Source organism: Ammospiza caudacuta, chromosome 25, assembly GCF_027887145.1.
Source record: "Ammospiza caudacuta isolate bAmmCau1 chromosome 25, bAmmCau1.pri, whole genome shotgun sequence".
NCBI lineage: Eukaryota > Metazoa > Chordata > Aves > Passeriformes > Passerellidae > Ammospiza > Ammospiza caudacuta.
Genome location: NC_080617.1, coordinates 5,831,904 through 5,848,379, shown reverse-complemented (window position 1 = coordinate 5,848,379; position 16,476 = coordinate 5,831,904). Strand labels below are relative to the sequence as shown.

Here is a 16,476-nt window from a genome sequence, read left to right as displayed (position 1 = left end):
GCCCCGCCCAGAGGCGTGGTCACTGCCTAGCGTAGCCAATGGGTGCAGGACTTTCGGTGACGTCATCAGGGCGTGGCCGGGGCGGAAGACCCGCTATGGCGTACCCGGGGCAGGTGCGGGACCGGGACCGGGATCGGGGTCGGGATCGGGACCGGGACCGGGACCGGGACGAGGACCAGGAGCGGCGGCGGGGAACGGGAACTGGGACCGGGACCGGAGGAGTGGGAGGGGCGGCAGGGAGCCCGACCGGGACCGGAGGGCAGGGAATGGGGACCGGGGAGCGGGACCGGAGAGGCAGCGGAGAGTGGGACCAGGGAGCGGGACCGGAACCCAGAGCGGCGCTGGGGACCAGGGACCGGGATCGGGACTGTGACCGGGATCGGGACTCTGACCGGGATCGGGACTCTGACCGGGATCCGGACCGTGATTGGGAACGGGATCCGGACTGTGACCGGGGCGGGGGTCGGGGCCATGGGAGGCGCGCAGGGTCTCCAGGGTGAGCGACACCAGCGCCATCCCCGTGCCCATCCCGGTGCCCGGTGCCCGCCTCACACCGGCTCTGTCCCCTCCCCAGGGCTACCCCGGCGCAGGACAGCCCCCCTCGGTCGGGCCGTACCCCGGGGCTCCCTACGGCGGGGGGCCACCCCCGGGACCCTACGGGCACCCCCCACCCGGGGGTCCCTATGGCGGGGGGCCACCCCCGGGACCCTACGGGCATCCCCCACCCGGGGGTCCCTACGGCGGCCCCTACGGCAGCCCCCAGCCCGGGCCCTACGGCGGGCCGGCCCCGGGAGGTGAGTTCGGGATCTTCCTGCCGCGGTACCCGGGACAAGGTGGGGAGAGATGGGGTGCCCAGCCCGGTGCGGGGTCGGGGGGCTGGGGAGTCCCCACCCCGATGAGGGTTGAGGGGGTCCCCAGCTCAGCAGAAGCCACCAGGAGGATGAAATTGGATGTCCCGGTTTATTATTTTGAAATCCTGGAGGAGGAGGAGGAGGAGAGGGAGGAGAAGGAAGAGGAGGAGGGAAAGGAGAAAGAGGAGGAGGAAAAAGAGAAAAGGGAGGAAGAGGAAGGGCCAGGAAGCCCTAAAACTTTCACCCCACACCAATCTCCCGGTTCTGCCGGATTTGTGGCGCAGCACCGTGGCTCCTCTCCACCCCAGGCTCCGGTTCCCAGCCCATTCCCGGCTCCAGCCGTTCCGTGCCCATCCCGGCCCCGTTCTCCCGGGATTTACCGGGCTGTAATTCCCGTGGGAGGAGAAGCTCCGGGGCCAGCCCAGCCCAGCCCCTGGCCTGTCCGAGGGGAAGGTGACAGCTCCGATGGCCTCTCCCCGAGCAGGGAATGCCCCCCCAGGGGTGGATCCCGAGGCGTTTTCCTGGTTCCAGACGGTGGATACGGATCACAGCGGGTTCATCTCCGTCAAGGAGCTGAAGCAGGCTCTGGTCAACAACAACTGGTCCTCGTTCAACGATGAGACCTGTCTGCTCATGATCAGTGAGTCTGGGGTCTCCTTCCCCTCCTTCTCATCTGGTTTGGTTGGCTTTGGGGTGAATTCCCCTTTTCCCTGGGTATCGCTCCCGGCTGGAGCTGGGCAAACCAAGCAGCTCCCAGTGGGGCAGGACACGGGTGCAGGGCCCAAAATCCTGCTTGGGAAAGGAAATCCCAGCTCTGCACAAGCCCCAGATCCCAGAAAAACAGGGAGGAAAGTGAGGGAAGCCCAAAAAATGCAGAGATTCACCCAAAGCTTGCCCCAACCTCAGCTTTTGGTGCCGTTTCTTACCAGCCTTGAGGGTTGAACGGTCCCAGTGGATCGCAGTCCTGGTGAGGGGGATTTTTGGGATCAGAGCAGGACTCCAGGGAGCCACGGCATGGATCCTGAGCTCCCTGGAAGTTTCTGCAGCTTTTCCACTCCTCCTCCCTGCCCTGTTGCTGCTCCTCCCTGCCCAGACATGTTCGACAAGACGCGGTCGGGGCGCATCGACGTCTACGGCTTCTCCGCCCTGCTGCGCTTCATCCAGCAGTGGAGGAGCCTCTTCCAGCAGTATGACAGGGACCAGTCCGGCTCCATCAGCTTCAGCGAGCTCCAGCAAGGTGGGTGAGGGCCACAGCCACCAGCCTGGCCCCTCCTGATGCCCCTCATAACCATTTCCAGGCTCTGTTCCCAGCTGGAACCTGGAATTCCTGCTGGAGTGGTCTCTGCAGCCGGGCTGGAGGGGTCTGAGCTCCTTGGGAATTATCCATGGGATAAACCAGGAGCTTCTCAGGGGACAGGAGGTGATGAGCTGCAGCAGGGGTGGGGCACAAAGTTCCTTCAGGAAGCCCAGAATTCCCTCTCAACGATGAGTGGCTGGAGCCTGGTTTGTGGGGAGGAGCTCTTGGGTGTGTGTGAAAGGGAAAAATGCCTGGAATTTGTGGTTTGATTCCTCTGGAGAGCCCTGCCCGTGCACACCCTGAGTGGGAAGGGTGGTGGGAGTGGGAGATGGGGTGTGTGGGGCATGGGGGAGCAGGACACAGCCGCTCCCTTTCCATTTGGCAAGGTTCAATCCGAGTTTTTCCTCCCCCCAGCTTTCTCCCAGATGGGTTACAACCTGAGCCCCCAGTTCAGCCAGCTGCTGCTGGCCCGGTACGCCCAGCGTTCCCCCAATCCCAGTATCCAACTGGACCGGTTCATCCACATCTGCATGCAGCTGCAGAGCCTCACCGACGCCTTCAGGGAGAAGGACACGGCCATGGTGGGGAATGTCCGCCTCAGCTACGAGGATTTCCTCACCATGGTGGTGACACGGATGCTCTGACATCCCCACTCCAAAGGCTGGGAATTCTGGAGCTCTCCAGAACCTTCAGCCATCCTCATCTTCTCTGTTGGATGATGCTGAGCCCATCTGAGAGTTCCCCCCGGGGCCAAATTTCCAGCTTGATCCACCCCAAATCCTGCTGGGGTTTTCCTGGCTTGGATTCCTCGTGTCCGTTTTGTGAAACCCACGCCAAACTGGGACAGCCAAAGCAGCTTAGATCCCGTGCCAGCCCCAAATTCCAGCTTCATCCCGAGGTTCTGCCTGCAGCAGAACATCTTCATTTTAGGGAGGAAAAGCTGCACCTTGGGTTTGGAAGAAGCAGGAAAGGGGAAAAATGAGGATAAAGCTCCTTCCTTCCCTACCTGAGTGCCCTGGGAGCGCATCCCGCCCTGGGAATGCTTTCCTGGGGGTCTCATCCCTGTTTTCCATGGGGCTGCTGGAATGGGATGTCCTGCTGCAGCCCCATGGGATTGTCCCCTCGCTGTTGCCAATCCTGAAGCCAAATCCAGACAAAGTTCAGAGCTCAGGTTTTCCAGCTTTGGAATAAAACGTGTTCTGCTCCAGCTGCTCCGTGGTCTCTGTGTCCAGGGAGGGCTCCAGGGGACATCAAGTGCCTCCTGTCCCCTGTGGTGGCACCAGGGGACACGTCTCAGGGCTGGACACCATTCCCTAAAATCAATTCTGAGGAATTTCATGTCCAAATATGGAAAATAAAGGATTAGGGGGGACTCCTGAGGCGCAGAAAAATCCCATCAATGCAGGAGTTTTCTTCCTGAGTGATGAGCCTGGAATCCACCCTGATGAATCTCCGAGAGATTTGCAGGAATTCTTAAGGAATAAAAGGTTCAAAGGTCTGAGATGAGCAGGAGGAGCCAGGCTCGGTGTTTTCTGTGTGACCTCGGTGTTTTCCAGCCCCGAGCAGGACTGGCTGTTCCCAACCATCCCCGAGCATTCCAAGGATGTTTTCCCCTGAGCATTTCCAATATTTCTGTTGAGTCAGAGCTCAGCCCTGCTTGGGCTTGAGGCAGAGGGGTTGTAAATATATATAAATATATTGATATGTATATAAAAATAGAAATATATATTTTATAGATTTTTTAATATGTTTTATATGTGCATATATGTATTTTAATATATATTCTGTGCTATATATAAGTACATAAAATACATATATGTAAAATATATATAAAATACATATAAATATATTTAAAATACATACCTGCATGATATATATTTTTTTATATATATACATACACACACACATACAGGTGTATAGGTAGATATGTATATATACACTGGTGTATATATATACATATATAGAGGTGTGTGTACATGCATATTTTCACATATAAATATATATACAGACATTTTTAATACATATATACATACATGTACATATATATAGATACACATAAACATATTAAAAACTGTTTATATGTATATATACATATGTAAATATATAGAAATGCATGTGTTTGTATACATGCAAGTATATATGTAAATACATAGACACACACGTAATATATAATATATAATATATAATATATAATATATAATATATAATATATAATATATACATTATGTTTTATATCTTATACATATTATATTTTATATGTTATATTTTATTATTACATTATTTATATTATATATATTAAATGGGTGTGGTTACATGCACATATATACACATATAGAAATATATACAGGATATTTTTATATATATGTGTGCAAAAATATATATATAAAAATATTTTGCACATATATATATATATACATTGAGAGATTTATATTGAGATATATATGGGGAGGTGAACACAAAGAGACACCTGTATATATATAGATGTTCAGACATATCTATACACATCTATATCTCTATCTATACACAATAGAGATATTTTTACGTATTTTAAAAACATATATTCGCACCCATCCTGCAGTTACAGGAAGCCACCATTAGGTGGCACCGCCCTCCACCCCGTGAATATCCCCTGCGTGGGGACCCGGGGGTGACAGAGGGAGGGGACACGGACGGGGACCGCCACCAACGCAGGCCTTTGGGAAAGGCGACAACAGCCCCAGCGCCACCCCAGGGAGGGCACGGGGGCTGTGGGGACACCGTGGATGTGGTGGCACGTCTCATTTTTGCGGCACTTGGGGTGGCACATGTCACTGTGGTGGCACTTGCAGCTGGCATTTGGCCGCCCAGCTGCACGGTGGCTGTGGTGGCAATACCTGGCCGTGGCGGCACAGCCGGGTGCGGTGGCACAGCTGGCCGTGGTGACCCCCTGGCCGTGGTGACACGAGTGGCCGCGGTGGCCCGAGTGGCTGCGCGTGCCCGCGGCGTGGCCAGCGCTGGCCGCGGTGACCGGAGCGGCGGGGCCGGAAGGTGGACAATGAGCGGGGCCTTATCTCACCCCCCCAGCCCTTCCCGAGGCCGCGCTGGGCCCCCCAGACAGGGGGTGACAGGGGCCACGTGTCCCCCTCGGAGCACTGAGCGCACCCTCCGGGCTCTGAGGCTTCCATAACTTTATTTACAAACAATAAAAAGCAAAATAAATACAAAAAAAATGTCTTAAAAGTACAGCCCTTGGGTTGAGGGGGAAGAGGGGCTGTGCTGGCTGCGTGGACCCCACTTGTGGCCGCCCCAGGACATGGGGACACCAAGGGGCTGAGCCCTCCCTTGTCCCTGCTGTCCCCCAGGGGGGTGGCAGGGCCATAGCACCATAGGGACAGGCTGGGGGGGGACGGTGGGGACCCCATCCTGGCACCACCCAGCCCTGGGGGCTCAGGGGACCCCCTTGTTGGGTTATTTCACCCCCAAACTCCAGCGCTGCCCTGCTGGGAGGAGCTGCTGGAGCCAGGACGGGAGGGACAGGAATTTCCATCGGGAAAAGGAGGAGAAATCCCACAGCTGGGATTTTGGAGGGGTGCAGCTGCCTTTGAAGAGCCCCCAGCCGCCACCGCAGCCCAGCCGAGCCCTGGGGCAGGGGGGATTAGCGGGTAAATCCCACGGGAGACGGGAGCAGCCCCCGGAGCATCCCCCTCGCACGCCCCACTGCCCCCAGCCGCTGTGTCAGCACGGCGGGGACACGCAGCCCCCTCCAGGGGACACAGGGACAGCGCCAGCCCCTGCCCAGTGTGCTGTGAGCTGGGTGGGACCGCGCTGGGGACATTGGGGGACATCATGGGGCTCACTTGTGGGGCATGTCCTCCAGGGGACACAGGGAACAGCGCCAGCCCCCTGCCACTGGACACAGGGGACAGTGCCTTGCCCACCGTGCTGTGAGCTGGGCAGGGCCGCGCTGGGGACAGGGACATTGGGGACACTGGGGACATCGCGGGGCTCACTTGTGGGGCATGTCCTCCATGCTGACGCGGCCCCAAACCCCCACCACGAAGGTCTCCACCTCGCACTCGTTGACGCCGCGGGCGATGCGAAAGTGGCCGCCCTCGCCCCACGCCGTGCCCCACGAGTTGGCCGCCGTCTGCAGAGGGGACAGGGGACACGCTCAGGGCGGTGATACCCCCCAAAAAAGCTGGACCCCAAATGGGTGCAGGGAATGGCAGCACCCCATGGCTGACCTCTTCACCCCAAAACTTACCCAGTATTTTTGGGTCTGGCCATCAGGCAGCTGCTCCTCTCCCCACCTGCAGAGGGACAGGACAGTGAGGGGGGGTCCACAACCCCCAGAATGTGGGGAAGATCCCCAAACTCCCCCAGACTTTGGTGTCTCCAAGCACCTCCAGGCTTTGGGGTCCCCAAGCACCCCCAGACTTCGATGTCCCCAAGCTCTCTGAGACTGTGGTGTCCCCAAGCACCTCCAGAATGTGGGGTCCCCCCAAGCTCCCCCAAACCATGGTGTCCCCAAGCTCCCCCAGACTGTGGGGTCTCCCCAAGCACCCCCAGACTGTGGGATCCCCAAGCACCCCCAAACCGTGGTGTCCCCAAGCTCCCCCAGACTGTGGGGTCCCCCCAAGCTCCCCCAGACTTTGGGGTCCCCCCACCCAGCCCCGTGGTGGGATTGGGGCACGGGGGGGCTGACCCTGCTCATTTCCTGCCCCCGGCACCTCCCCAGGGCCATCCGAGGTTGGGACATCCGCTCCAGGAATAGGGGCAGGAATATTTAGCCACGGCAGGAGGAAGGAAACACGGACGCAGGGCAGATCCAACCCCATCCTGGGGGTCTGCACCTCCAAATCCCCCGTCCTCCAGGGTGCTGAGCGCCACACTGTGTCCCTTGTGCCACCAATCCCCTCCTTGTCACCTTTCCCAGCTTGGGGACACCCAAAGGGAACATTTTTGCCACCTTGAATGGGATAGGATGGGATAGGAAGGGATAGGAAAGTTGTGGGATGGGACAGGACAGGATGGAATGGGGCAGGATGACATGGGACAAGATGAAATGGGAATGGGGCAGAATCAGATGGGAATGGGATGGGATGGGGACAGGATGGGACAGGACGGTGTGGGACAAGATGAAATGGGAATGGAAGAGAATTGGGTGGGGTGGAACATGAAGGAGCAGGGATGGCATGGGATGGGATGGGATGGGATGGGATGGGATGGGATGGGATGGGATGGGATGGGATGGCTCTGTGGGCCCCCCCAGGCCACCCCCAGACCTACCCCGTGATTTTCACCGAGTGGGTCCCGTGCCTCTGGTGCTTGGGCCCCTTCCCCTCAGCCACGGGTGTGTGCCGATAGATCCCGCTCTTGTACATGAAGAAATCCTCGTGCACCTCCAGGATGGCTGTGGGGACGGCCAGAGGGTTTGGGGACACTGCCACTGTCCCGAGGGAGGGGATCTGTGTCCCCATGGGTGGGGGATGTGGGCACAGAGGGGCACGGGGGCATCAAATTCCAAACAGCAGCTGGAGCCTCCCTGGGGCCATGCAACAACACTCCCCGGAGGTTTCAAAAAGCACAATTAAAGTTAAACAAACGCAGCTGCCAAGGCGGTGATTAAATCTCAGGAGTTAATGAGCAACCCGGTGCCCGCTGGGGTGGGCAGCGTGACGGGCACTGGGGCAGCACTGCCTGGGCACGCAGGGGGAGCGGCCCAGGGGGGTTCTGGCTGCCACCACAGCTCCCCCAGCATGGACAGAGAGGTTTCCTCCCCTATTTTATTCCCCCAACCTTTTGGGGTGCACCAAGGGGTGTCCCTGCCTCTCCCATACCTTGCACGGGGCCGTTCTCCATCAGCTCCTTCATGATCTCCTTCTCCTGCAGGCACAGAACAGAATGGCAAAGGCTGACACCGAGTGGCACCGGGAGCCCTGGCAGTGCCCTCCCACCCACAGGGATGCAGCAGAGCAGCTCCAGCACCCACAGGCGGCCGCTGCGGAGGAGCCGCTCCCCCAGTGGGGTTTTCCCAGCCGCATTCCCAAGCTCGGTTTTCCCAGGTGAAGCAGCCCCAGCCAAGCCCCGTTCCCGCTCCCCGCTCCGCCCGCGGGCCCGGCGCTCACGCTGGAGGAGAGGCGGTAGGCGGGCGTGGACTGGTAGATGTCGTTGGCGTGGCTCCGGGGGTTGGGGCAGCGCGCTGTCGCCTGTCGCTTGCCCCGGCCCGTGGAGCGGCTGTGCATCATGCAGGGCGGCGCCGCGGGCTGGCTCTGCTGGCTCGTGAACGGGTAGCACTCGTCTGTCACCACGCTGGGGTGCGGGAGGGGAAGGAACGGCTCCATCCTCATCCCAAATGGAACTTCCTGCTCCATCTCAATCCCATCCCCGTACCGAACTTACTCTCCATCCTCACACCAAATCCCTCTTCCATTCCCATACCAAAACTCATTCTCATCCCCATTCCAATCCCCACTTCCATTTTCACCCCAAACCCCACTCCCATCTCCACTCTGATCCCCACTCCCATCCCGATCCCAAACCCCACTGTCCATCCTGCCCTCATTCCCCAGCTGTCCAAGCAAGGTTAAGGACAGGGATCTCCTGGGCTTTCTCCAGGTGACCAAAGCCCCAAAGCCCCTTTATCCCAGAGCAGGCCCTGTCCCCCATCCCATCCCATCCCATCCCGTTCCATTCCCATTTCATTTTGTCCCATATTGTCCTGTCCCATCCTACTCCCTTCCCACCTCATCCCACAACTTTTTTTTCCCATCCTATCCCATTCCATCCTGTTTGATGCCATCCCCTCCTGTCCCATCCCATTCCCATCCCATCCTGTACCATCCCCTCTTATTCTCTCCTATTCCGATCTTATCCCATCCTATCCCATTCCATTGTGTTCCACCCCATCCAATTCTCTTCCATTCCCATTTCACCTTGTCCCATATCGTCCTGTCCCATCCCACCTGTCCCTATCCCATTATCCCACGCCATTATCCCATTACCCCAGTGTCCCACTCACCCTCTCCTGCGCAGGTACCACCAGGCTCCGTCCAGGCGCCCCCCGCTGCAGCCGCGCTGGTTTCGGGTGTCACAGGACAGGAGGTTTTGGGGGGACAGCGCGGGGGTCATGTGGCCCATGGAGTGGATGGAGATGCGGTCCGAGGCCACGGCTGGGGAGGAGCCACGGGTCAGGGGGAGGACGTCCCATCCCTGTCCCCAGTGTCCCTGCAGCTCAGGGGGAGGTGGTTCTGTCCCTGTCCCCTCTGTACCCGCTGTCCCCCCATCTCATGGGGAGGTGGCTTTGCCCCTGTCCCCGCAGCTCAGAGGGACTTGGCTCCGTCCCTGTCCCCGCAGGTCAAGGGGAGGTGGCTCTGTCCCCGTTGTCCCCCCTGTCCCAGTTGTCCCCTCACCGGCCGTGGAGAAGGCCCAGGAGCCGGCGCAGTTCCCCTGGTCCAGGGGCTCGTGGATCATCCCGGGCCACTTCTCGGCAGCATCGAAGTGACGCGGCAGCACCTCGTTGGAGTCCATGTTCATCTGCGGGGCAGAGATGGGGGGGCTCAGCCCACGGGACCCCCCAGCTCCTCCTGCAACCCCAACCATCCTTTGAGATGGTCCCCAGTGAGCTCTAGTGTCCCCAGCCCCACTATGGGACCCCAGCTCCTCCTGCCACCCCAGCCATCCTCTGAGCAGTGTCCCCACTTTTGTGTCCCCCCAGCCTCATTGTGACACCCCTCAGGACAGGGACATCACCCTGAGACACAAAGATTTGGGTTCCCATTTATCCCAGAAATGCCAAACCCCTCAGTTTCCCCTAAATTTGGGCTCCACAGCCCCAGCACCTCCTTAGAGCACACCAGCACTGAGTGTCCCATCACAGAGCCCAGCAGGGCCCTTGGTGGCCGCCCCGAGGGGACAGCCCAGGGTGACACAGCCCCTCAGGGTGGCCTCTGGCCCTGCCTTTCCTCCCTGGATCAGGACAGTGTCCCCGCCCTGGCCTTCCTGGGGAGGACACGGCCACAATCGCCCGCAGGAAACGCCTCTAAAATTAAACCTGGGGCTGGGGGTGCACCAAGCGCTGCTGTCGCAGACATCTTTTCATGAAAATCCTTTCCTTGGGATTTTTTTCCTCCTGAGAAGCTGAGAGGCCTCAGTGACAAAATGCAAACAATGGTTATCTGCTGCTGTGGAATGCAACAGGTGCATCTGGGATTGGGCTCATGTGGTTGTTTCTAATTAATGGCCAATCACAGCACAAACTGTCTGAGCCGCAAACCTTTGTTATTAATTCTTTTCTATTCTATTCTTAGCCAGCCTTCTGAGATGAAACCTTTTCTTCTATTCTTTTTCATATAGATTTAATGTAATATATATCATGAAATAATAAATCAGCCTTCTGAAACATGGGGTCAAATCCTCATCTCTTCCCTCATCCAAAGACCCCTGTGACCACCGTCACACCCTGCCAGCCCCCCAGGGACCCCCGGGGGGTGCCCAAGCCCGGGTTTGGGTGCAGGGAGAAGCAAAGAGAGGCAGCTCTGCTGAGTCAGCAGCGTCGGGCTCGGCGTTCCGATGGGAAACCAGCGCGGAGGAGAGGGGGAAAAAACAACACTGGCAGCGCGGGGATTGTCCGGGGGAATTTGCTGAGCCGCTGTCTCCAAACACGAGGGCTGCCCTGCCTGCCCCCTGCTCTGGGAGCCCCTTCCCAGCCATGGCCGTGCCTCAGTTTCCCTCCCCGCGGGCACTCACGTGCATCTCGTTCATGTTCATGACGGTGGCAGAGGGACGGAAGGTGCCCAGGCGGTGCCGGATCCCGTCCTCCAGGGTCATCCCCCAGAACTGGCTGTAGTTGGCGGCTCTCCAGCTGCGTGGGGAGAGGGGGGCACGGCTCAGGGGCCACCCCGAAAAGCAGCAAGGGGTGCAGCACCCCTGTGCCCAGTCCTTACCCGTAATTGCCCCTGTTGATGGCGTCGATGAGCTCCCCATCCATCAGGCAGGCGTGGTCCTCGCACTGCCACTGCCCGCCGGGCCCGCAGGTGCTGCAGGGGGAACAACAGGTGAGAAACGATGTCCCCAGGGTGACCAGGGTGGCGCTGAGTGGGCGCTGCCCCTCCCAAACTGGTGGCTTTTGTTAGGGGTCACCAGAGCTTGGCACCTTGCAGTGGGGTGAATCCGTGGGCAGCCCTCTGGGTGACCCCGAGTGGCCTTTGGGTGACCCTGAGTGGCCTCTGGGTGATCCTGGGAGTTGTCCCCCCCCTGCCCCAGCCCCCACAAGAGCCCCGAGGGCAGCCAGGCCATGGGACAGAAAATCATCTGAAAAGCTGCCAGGGCTGCAGACATCAGAGAGGGGCTTGGACAGCAGCCCGGGGCTGGGGGTCAGGGCTGGGTGTCCCCACGGGTGACCCACAGTGACCAGGGCACTCCATGGGGACAGCCGGGCCAAGGGGGGGGTTCTGGGGGTGTGGTGGGTCCCCTGGGGAGCCCCGGGCTGTGCTCCCCCCGTGCAGTGAGCAATGCTTGGCATGCTCAGATCCCGGCACATTTCCCTTTTATGGAGCTGAGCGAGGCCATGGCCGTGTCCTGCCAGACACCCCCATCCCGATCCTGGCCGGCAGCACCTGGATTCCAGCCTTGCCCCATCCATCCCTGAGCGATCCTGGAGCTCTGTGTGACACCTGGGGGCTTGGGAGCACCTCAGGGTGCCACACACACCTCGTGTCACCCCGCCATGGGTTTTGTCCCTTGTACCGCCCCCCCCCAAGCAGGACCCTGGGGTGACGCTGCAGAAATTTCTCTTCTCCAGGCACCAAATGTGAGGGAGAAGGTTTGGAAGGGATTTGCTCCCTCCCCGGTGCTGGTGGGTCCCTCCCCCAGCAGCCGAGAGGTGACATCCACCTGCGTGGCTTGGGGACATTGACATTCCCAGGGGAACGGGGACACCCTCCATCTCTAAGTGCTCCATGCCACAATCCCAGAGAAACTCCCCAGAGCTGTGGGGAGGCTCTGGATGGCTTTTCACCTGCAGGCCCAGCGTTCTGTGTGACACCTGGGGACTTGGGATCATCTCCGGGTGCCACCAGATGGGTGCCCCACACACCCTGTGTCACCCCGCCATGGGTTTTGTCCCCTGGTACCCCACAATAGGACCACACCAGGGGCAGGGGTGGAAGTGACACTGCAGAAATTTCTGTTCTCTAGGGACCAAGTGTGGGGGAGAGGGTTTGGAAGGGTTTGGAAGGGAAGAGATGGGTCAGAGATGCTCCCCAGCAGCAGAGAGGTGACATCCACCTGCATGGCTTGGAGACATTGACATTGAACAGGAACACCCTCCATCCCTGAGTGCTCCGTGCCACCATGCTGGATAAACTCCCCAGAGCTGCAGGGAGGCTCAGGGTGGCTTTTCACCTGCAGCCCCAGCACACACACATGTTCCCACACGTGCCCCTGCCCTGCACACGCCCCAGACGCTGCCTTTGATTTCCCCTTATCTGCAGCATCGCCCCTCGGGCTGCAATCCTCGTCTCCAATCCCCCACCTCCGAATGCCAGCAATACCAGTACAGAACACCAGTATTCCCAGTTAACCCCGAGCTCTGGGAGTGCCCAGCAGCACAGAACCCCCGTCAGGCTTGGGCAAGCTGGGCTGGGACCAGCGTGGCCAAAACGCCCCTGGGCAGCGCCGGCTCCCACGTAGGCATGAACTGAAACTTGGGAGAGGCTCAAGGCCCTTTCTGGCTCGGGATTTTTGTTGGAGCAAAGGCATTTTGGCAGCAGCTCCCACCACCCAGCTCGGGCCTCGCTCTCTGAGGTTTACAGGAGCGTGACACCTTCCTCTGGTGACGTGCTGGTGACATGCCACAGGTGCCCACACTCACCACAGGTTGCAGTTCTCCCGGTATGTGGCTCCTGTGGGGTAATTGTGTCCAGCACGGGCACAGCCTGTATGGGAATAGGAGAGCTCCTGGTGAGTGTTTGGAGTCCCACCAGCCCCCCAAATTCCCGGGGGTGCAAACCAAAGGGAAAAATCAACGTGGTTCTTAAATCCAGGCTGCACGTGGGGGTCAGTGGGTGCAGGGTGGGAGCCTGGCTCGGCGCCGGGAGGGTTAAATGTGCTCAGCCTGGAGGGACAGGGATAAAGGGGCCGGTTGTGCCCGGGAGCTGGCTCTGCTCCGCGGCCGGGACTTGTGAGAGAGCCTTGTGCTGGGAGCTGGGGGCTGCCCGCAGGGTTAAACCAGGGCCAGCATCTGCCTGCCCCAGACGTGACCGGGCAAGCCGGGATGGCGTCCCCTCATGTCCCCTCGTGTCCCTGCAGGCACTGATGGGAACGGGCTCTGGGGTCATGGGCTGCTCCCACACCTCTTTTTGAGGGAGTCCATCCCCATCCCGGACATTCTGTAGCAATTCCTAAAATTTTGAGGAGTCTGAGCACCTCTGCAGTGAGGGCAGCACTACATCCATCACCCCAGGGCTGAACCCCAGCACCTGCAGCCTCACCTGGGGCTTTGGGGAAGGGCGCCGGGATTCCCAGGCAGTATTCCCAGAAGTCGGGGCAGCAGTCGGACACGGTGCGGTTGCAGAAGAGGTCGCAGTAGCACAGCGTGTCGTGGTAGGGCACGGTGCAGCCGTCGTCGCGGCCGTGGCAGCACACGTCGCCCCGCTGGCAGTAGGAGCCGCCCGCGTCGTAGACGCCGTGCTGGTACAGACCGGGGCCCAGCTCCCGGCGGGTGCGGACCCGCGAGGACACGGCCACCCGCGCCACCTGAGCCACCAGCCAGAGGCACAGCACGGCCCGCATGTCCCCGGCCATGTCCCCGCACCTGCGGAGGGACGGCGGTGAGGGCACGGCGGGGGCACGGCGGGGTGGGCGCTGCTGCCACTGAGGGCACGGCGAGGTGGGCGCTGCTGCCACCCTGCCCTCCCTGGGCTCTGCTCTCACCCTGCCCTCCCTGGGCTCTGCTCTCACCCTGCCCTCCCCGGGCGCTGCTCTCACCCTGCCCTCCCTGGGCTCTGCTCTCACCCTGCCCTCCCCACTCTCTGCTCTCACCCTGCCCTCCCCGGGCTCTGCTCTCACCCTGCCCTCCCTGGGCTCTGCTCTCACCCTGCCCTCCCTGGGCTCTGCTCTCACGCTGCCCTCCCCACTCTCTGCTCTCACCCTGCCCTCCCTGGGCGCTGCTCTCACCCTGCCCTCCCCGGGCGCTGCTCTCACCCTGCCCTCCCCGGGCTCCTCAGAGCATTCCGGTTTTGTAACTCCCCTTGTGACCGCGCAGCTCAAGCTCCAAAACACCATTTTCCCCCCGGCTCCGCGCATCCCGGGCTCACCCACCCCTTCACCCCTTCACCACCGGCTCCAAAACCAAACCCTCAGGGGAAAGGGCTCCTCGGGACACTCGGGGGCTGCCCGGAGTCCATTCCCAGCGCCACCCGCAGTCCCCACCGTGGGCAGTGCCATGAGCTGCCAGGCTCAGCCCGCAGAGTTTGGGAGGTGATGGCGACCCCAAAAAGGGGCGGTGGGGACAATCCGGGGGCACACGGGGAAGGACCCCCTCCTGCCGCCTCCCTCCCGCTGCCGTGCAGCGTGGGGGGTCCCGGGACCCCCATAAAACGGGGAGGGTGACCCGGTAACCCACGGGGACCCCAAGGGTGGGACCCCCCCCCCCCATTCCCGGCCGTACCTGCCTCTCCCTTCGCGCAGAAACGCCGGGAGAGGGGCGGAGGGTCCGGTGCTGGGATCCCTCAAGGAACTCATGGGGCGGGACCCCCGTTTCTCCCCATGCCTGGCACCCCACCCGGTCCCGCCCGGAGCCCGCTCCGTACCTGCCGCTCCCGCCGCTCCGCCGCCCCGCGCCCGCCGCCGGCCCCGCCGCTCCCTTATAGCCGCGCCCCGGCCGGGGGGGCGCGGGGAGGCGCCGACACAGCAGCCAGCGGCCCGGGGCGGAGCGCGGCGGGGCGGGGGTCGGGCCTGGGGCTGCAGAGAGGAGCCCCCAACTTGTGGCCCGCTCTGTCCCCTCGGTGTCCCCGGCTCCTGATCCCTTCCTGGGGTCCCTCTGCGCTGCCCTCTCTAAATGGGGGCTCCCGGCTATGGGGGCAGCACCCTCTGCCCCATGTACATCCTGGGGGGCTTCCCCATTGCCCAGGTGTGCGCAGAGGAGGGGAGGGGGCTGCATTCCTGCCCATTCCAGGGGTCCAGATGAGACAGGGACACCCCAAGGCATTGAGTTGGTGTCACTTGGACCCTGCCCGGCTGTCAGAGCCCAACCTCGGGCTCGGGGACCACAATAGGGGGGTCCCGGCCGCCCCCCAGGCTCCAGCACCTGCTGCGGGAGCTCGGCCGCCCACGCGGGGCTCCCGCTGTCCCCGCCCGGCCGGGAGAATCTCCAAAGGATTCCTCGAGGGTGGCTCACGGCAGCCAGCACGGGAGCACGGCGGGGTTCCCTGGGCGGCCACGGGATCCTGGCTGAGCCCACGGGGGGGATACCGCGGCCAGGGTGGGATTCATGCCGGGGAAACGGGGAGCACCAAATCCCGCCGGGCACGGGGGCTGCCGGCACCCAAGGGTGCTCTGGGCGCCTGAACCAGGGTCCTGTGCAGCCCCCTGGGCAGGGAGCCCCTGCTCCAAGCGCTCTTGGAAGGGCCTTTGCTGTGAGCGCGTCCTTGGGCAGCGCACGCAACGCGGAGCCGGAGCGGCGCAGGAAGGAACTGAGTCCAGCCCAGTCCGTCTCCAGCATGACTGGACTCGCAGGAATCCGCAGTGAGTCACGAATTCCCCCAAGACCCCCGGAGAACAAAGCAAAGCCACTGGCACAAAGGACATCCCCGGCCGCTGCTCCGTGTCCTTGTGCCCCCGCCAGCTCCCTGACAGCTCAGAGACGCCGCGGGAGCAGCTGAGCGTTCCCGTAAACAGCGCTGTCCCCCTGCCAGCTGATAAGAAAGCGGCGCAGCGCGGAGGCGGCAGCGGCCATAGGCCAAGTGTTGGAGCATCCCCTCACCCCGTTCCTGCGTCTCCGGCGGGGCTGGCCCTGCCAGCTCACAGCTCCGTCTCTGTGTCACTCTGTGTGCGTGTGTCCCCTCTGCGGGGAGTGGCAGCCTGGGCACACGTGGGGTAGCCAAGGTGGAGGGGGACAAAGTCCTGCCAGGGCACTTTGTGTGCCCGTGTGAGGGCGGGAGGCAGAGCCCAGGGCTGGCACACGCCTCCTGCCCTGCCTGTGCCACCGGGGGAGGGACAAGTGCCAGCACCCTGTTCCTACTGCTCAGAGACACGGGAAGACCCCAACCCACGGCTGGCTTGGCCCTGGATGCCCCACGAACAGAGCCGGGTTCTGTCGAGCTGAGTGCGGGGTGAAGATCCCACACT

At 61.1% G+C, this 16,476-nt stretch overlaps 2 protein-coding genes across 4 annotated transcripts; one reads left to right on the top strand and one right to left on the bottom strand.

The window, feature by feature from the left end:
• The first annotated feature begins 83 nt into the window (after window positions 1–83).
• On the top strand, window positions 84–3,819 carry PEF1 (penta-EF-hand domain containing 1). Of its 2 annotated transcripts, none has more exons than XM_058819989.1 (5): window positions 84–113; window positions 575–794; window positions 1,336–1,491; window positions 1,945–2,088; window positions 2,563–3,819. In XM_058819989.1, exons 1-5 carry the CDS (start codon window positions 96–98, stop codon window positions 2,790–2,792), a joined length of 768 nt encoding a protein of 255 aa, XP_058675972.1. In that variant the 5' UTR covers window positions 84–95; the 3' UTR covers window positions 2,793–3,819. The 2 variants fall into 2 exon arrangements, with proteins under 2 accessions (XP_058675972.1, XP_058675973.1); XM_058819990.1 differs by having other exon boundaries at window positions 1,781–2,088.
• Window positions 3,820–4,456: 637 nt separating this feature from the next.
• On the bottom strand, window positions 4,457–14,955 carry TINAGL1 (tubulointerstitial nephritis antigen like 1). 2 transcript variants are annotated; one of them, XM_058819956.1, is made up of 12 exons: window positions 14,940–14,955; window positions 13,620–13,942; window positions 13,001–13,064; window positions 11,073–11,165; window positions 10,876–10,990; window positions 9,540–9,663; window positions 9,149–9,299; window positions 8,256–8,439; window positions 7,968–8,013; window positions 7,417–7,540; window positions 6,392–6,437; window positions 4,457–6,274 (listed from the first exon to the last, which is right to left on the bottom strand). In XM_058819956.1, the coding sequence occupies exons 2-12, from the start codon at window positions 13,930–13,932 to the stop codon at window positions 6,134–6,136; spliced, it is 1,401 nt and encodes a 466-aa protein (XP_058675939.1). In that variant the 5' UTR covers window positions 13,933–13,942; window positions 14,940–14,955; the 3' UTR covers window positions 4,457–6,133. The 2 variants fall into 2 exon arrangements, with proteins under 2 accessions (XP_058675939.1, XP_058675938.1); XM_058819955.1 differs by lacking the exon at window positions 14,940–14,955 and adding an exon at window positions 14,798–14,896.
• Window positions 14,956–16,476: the final 1,521 nt, after the last annotated feature.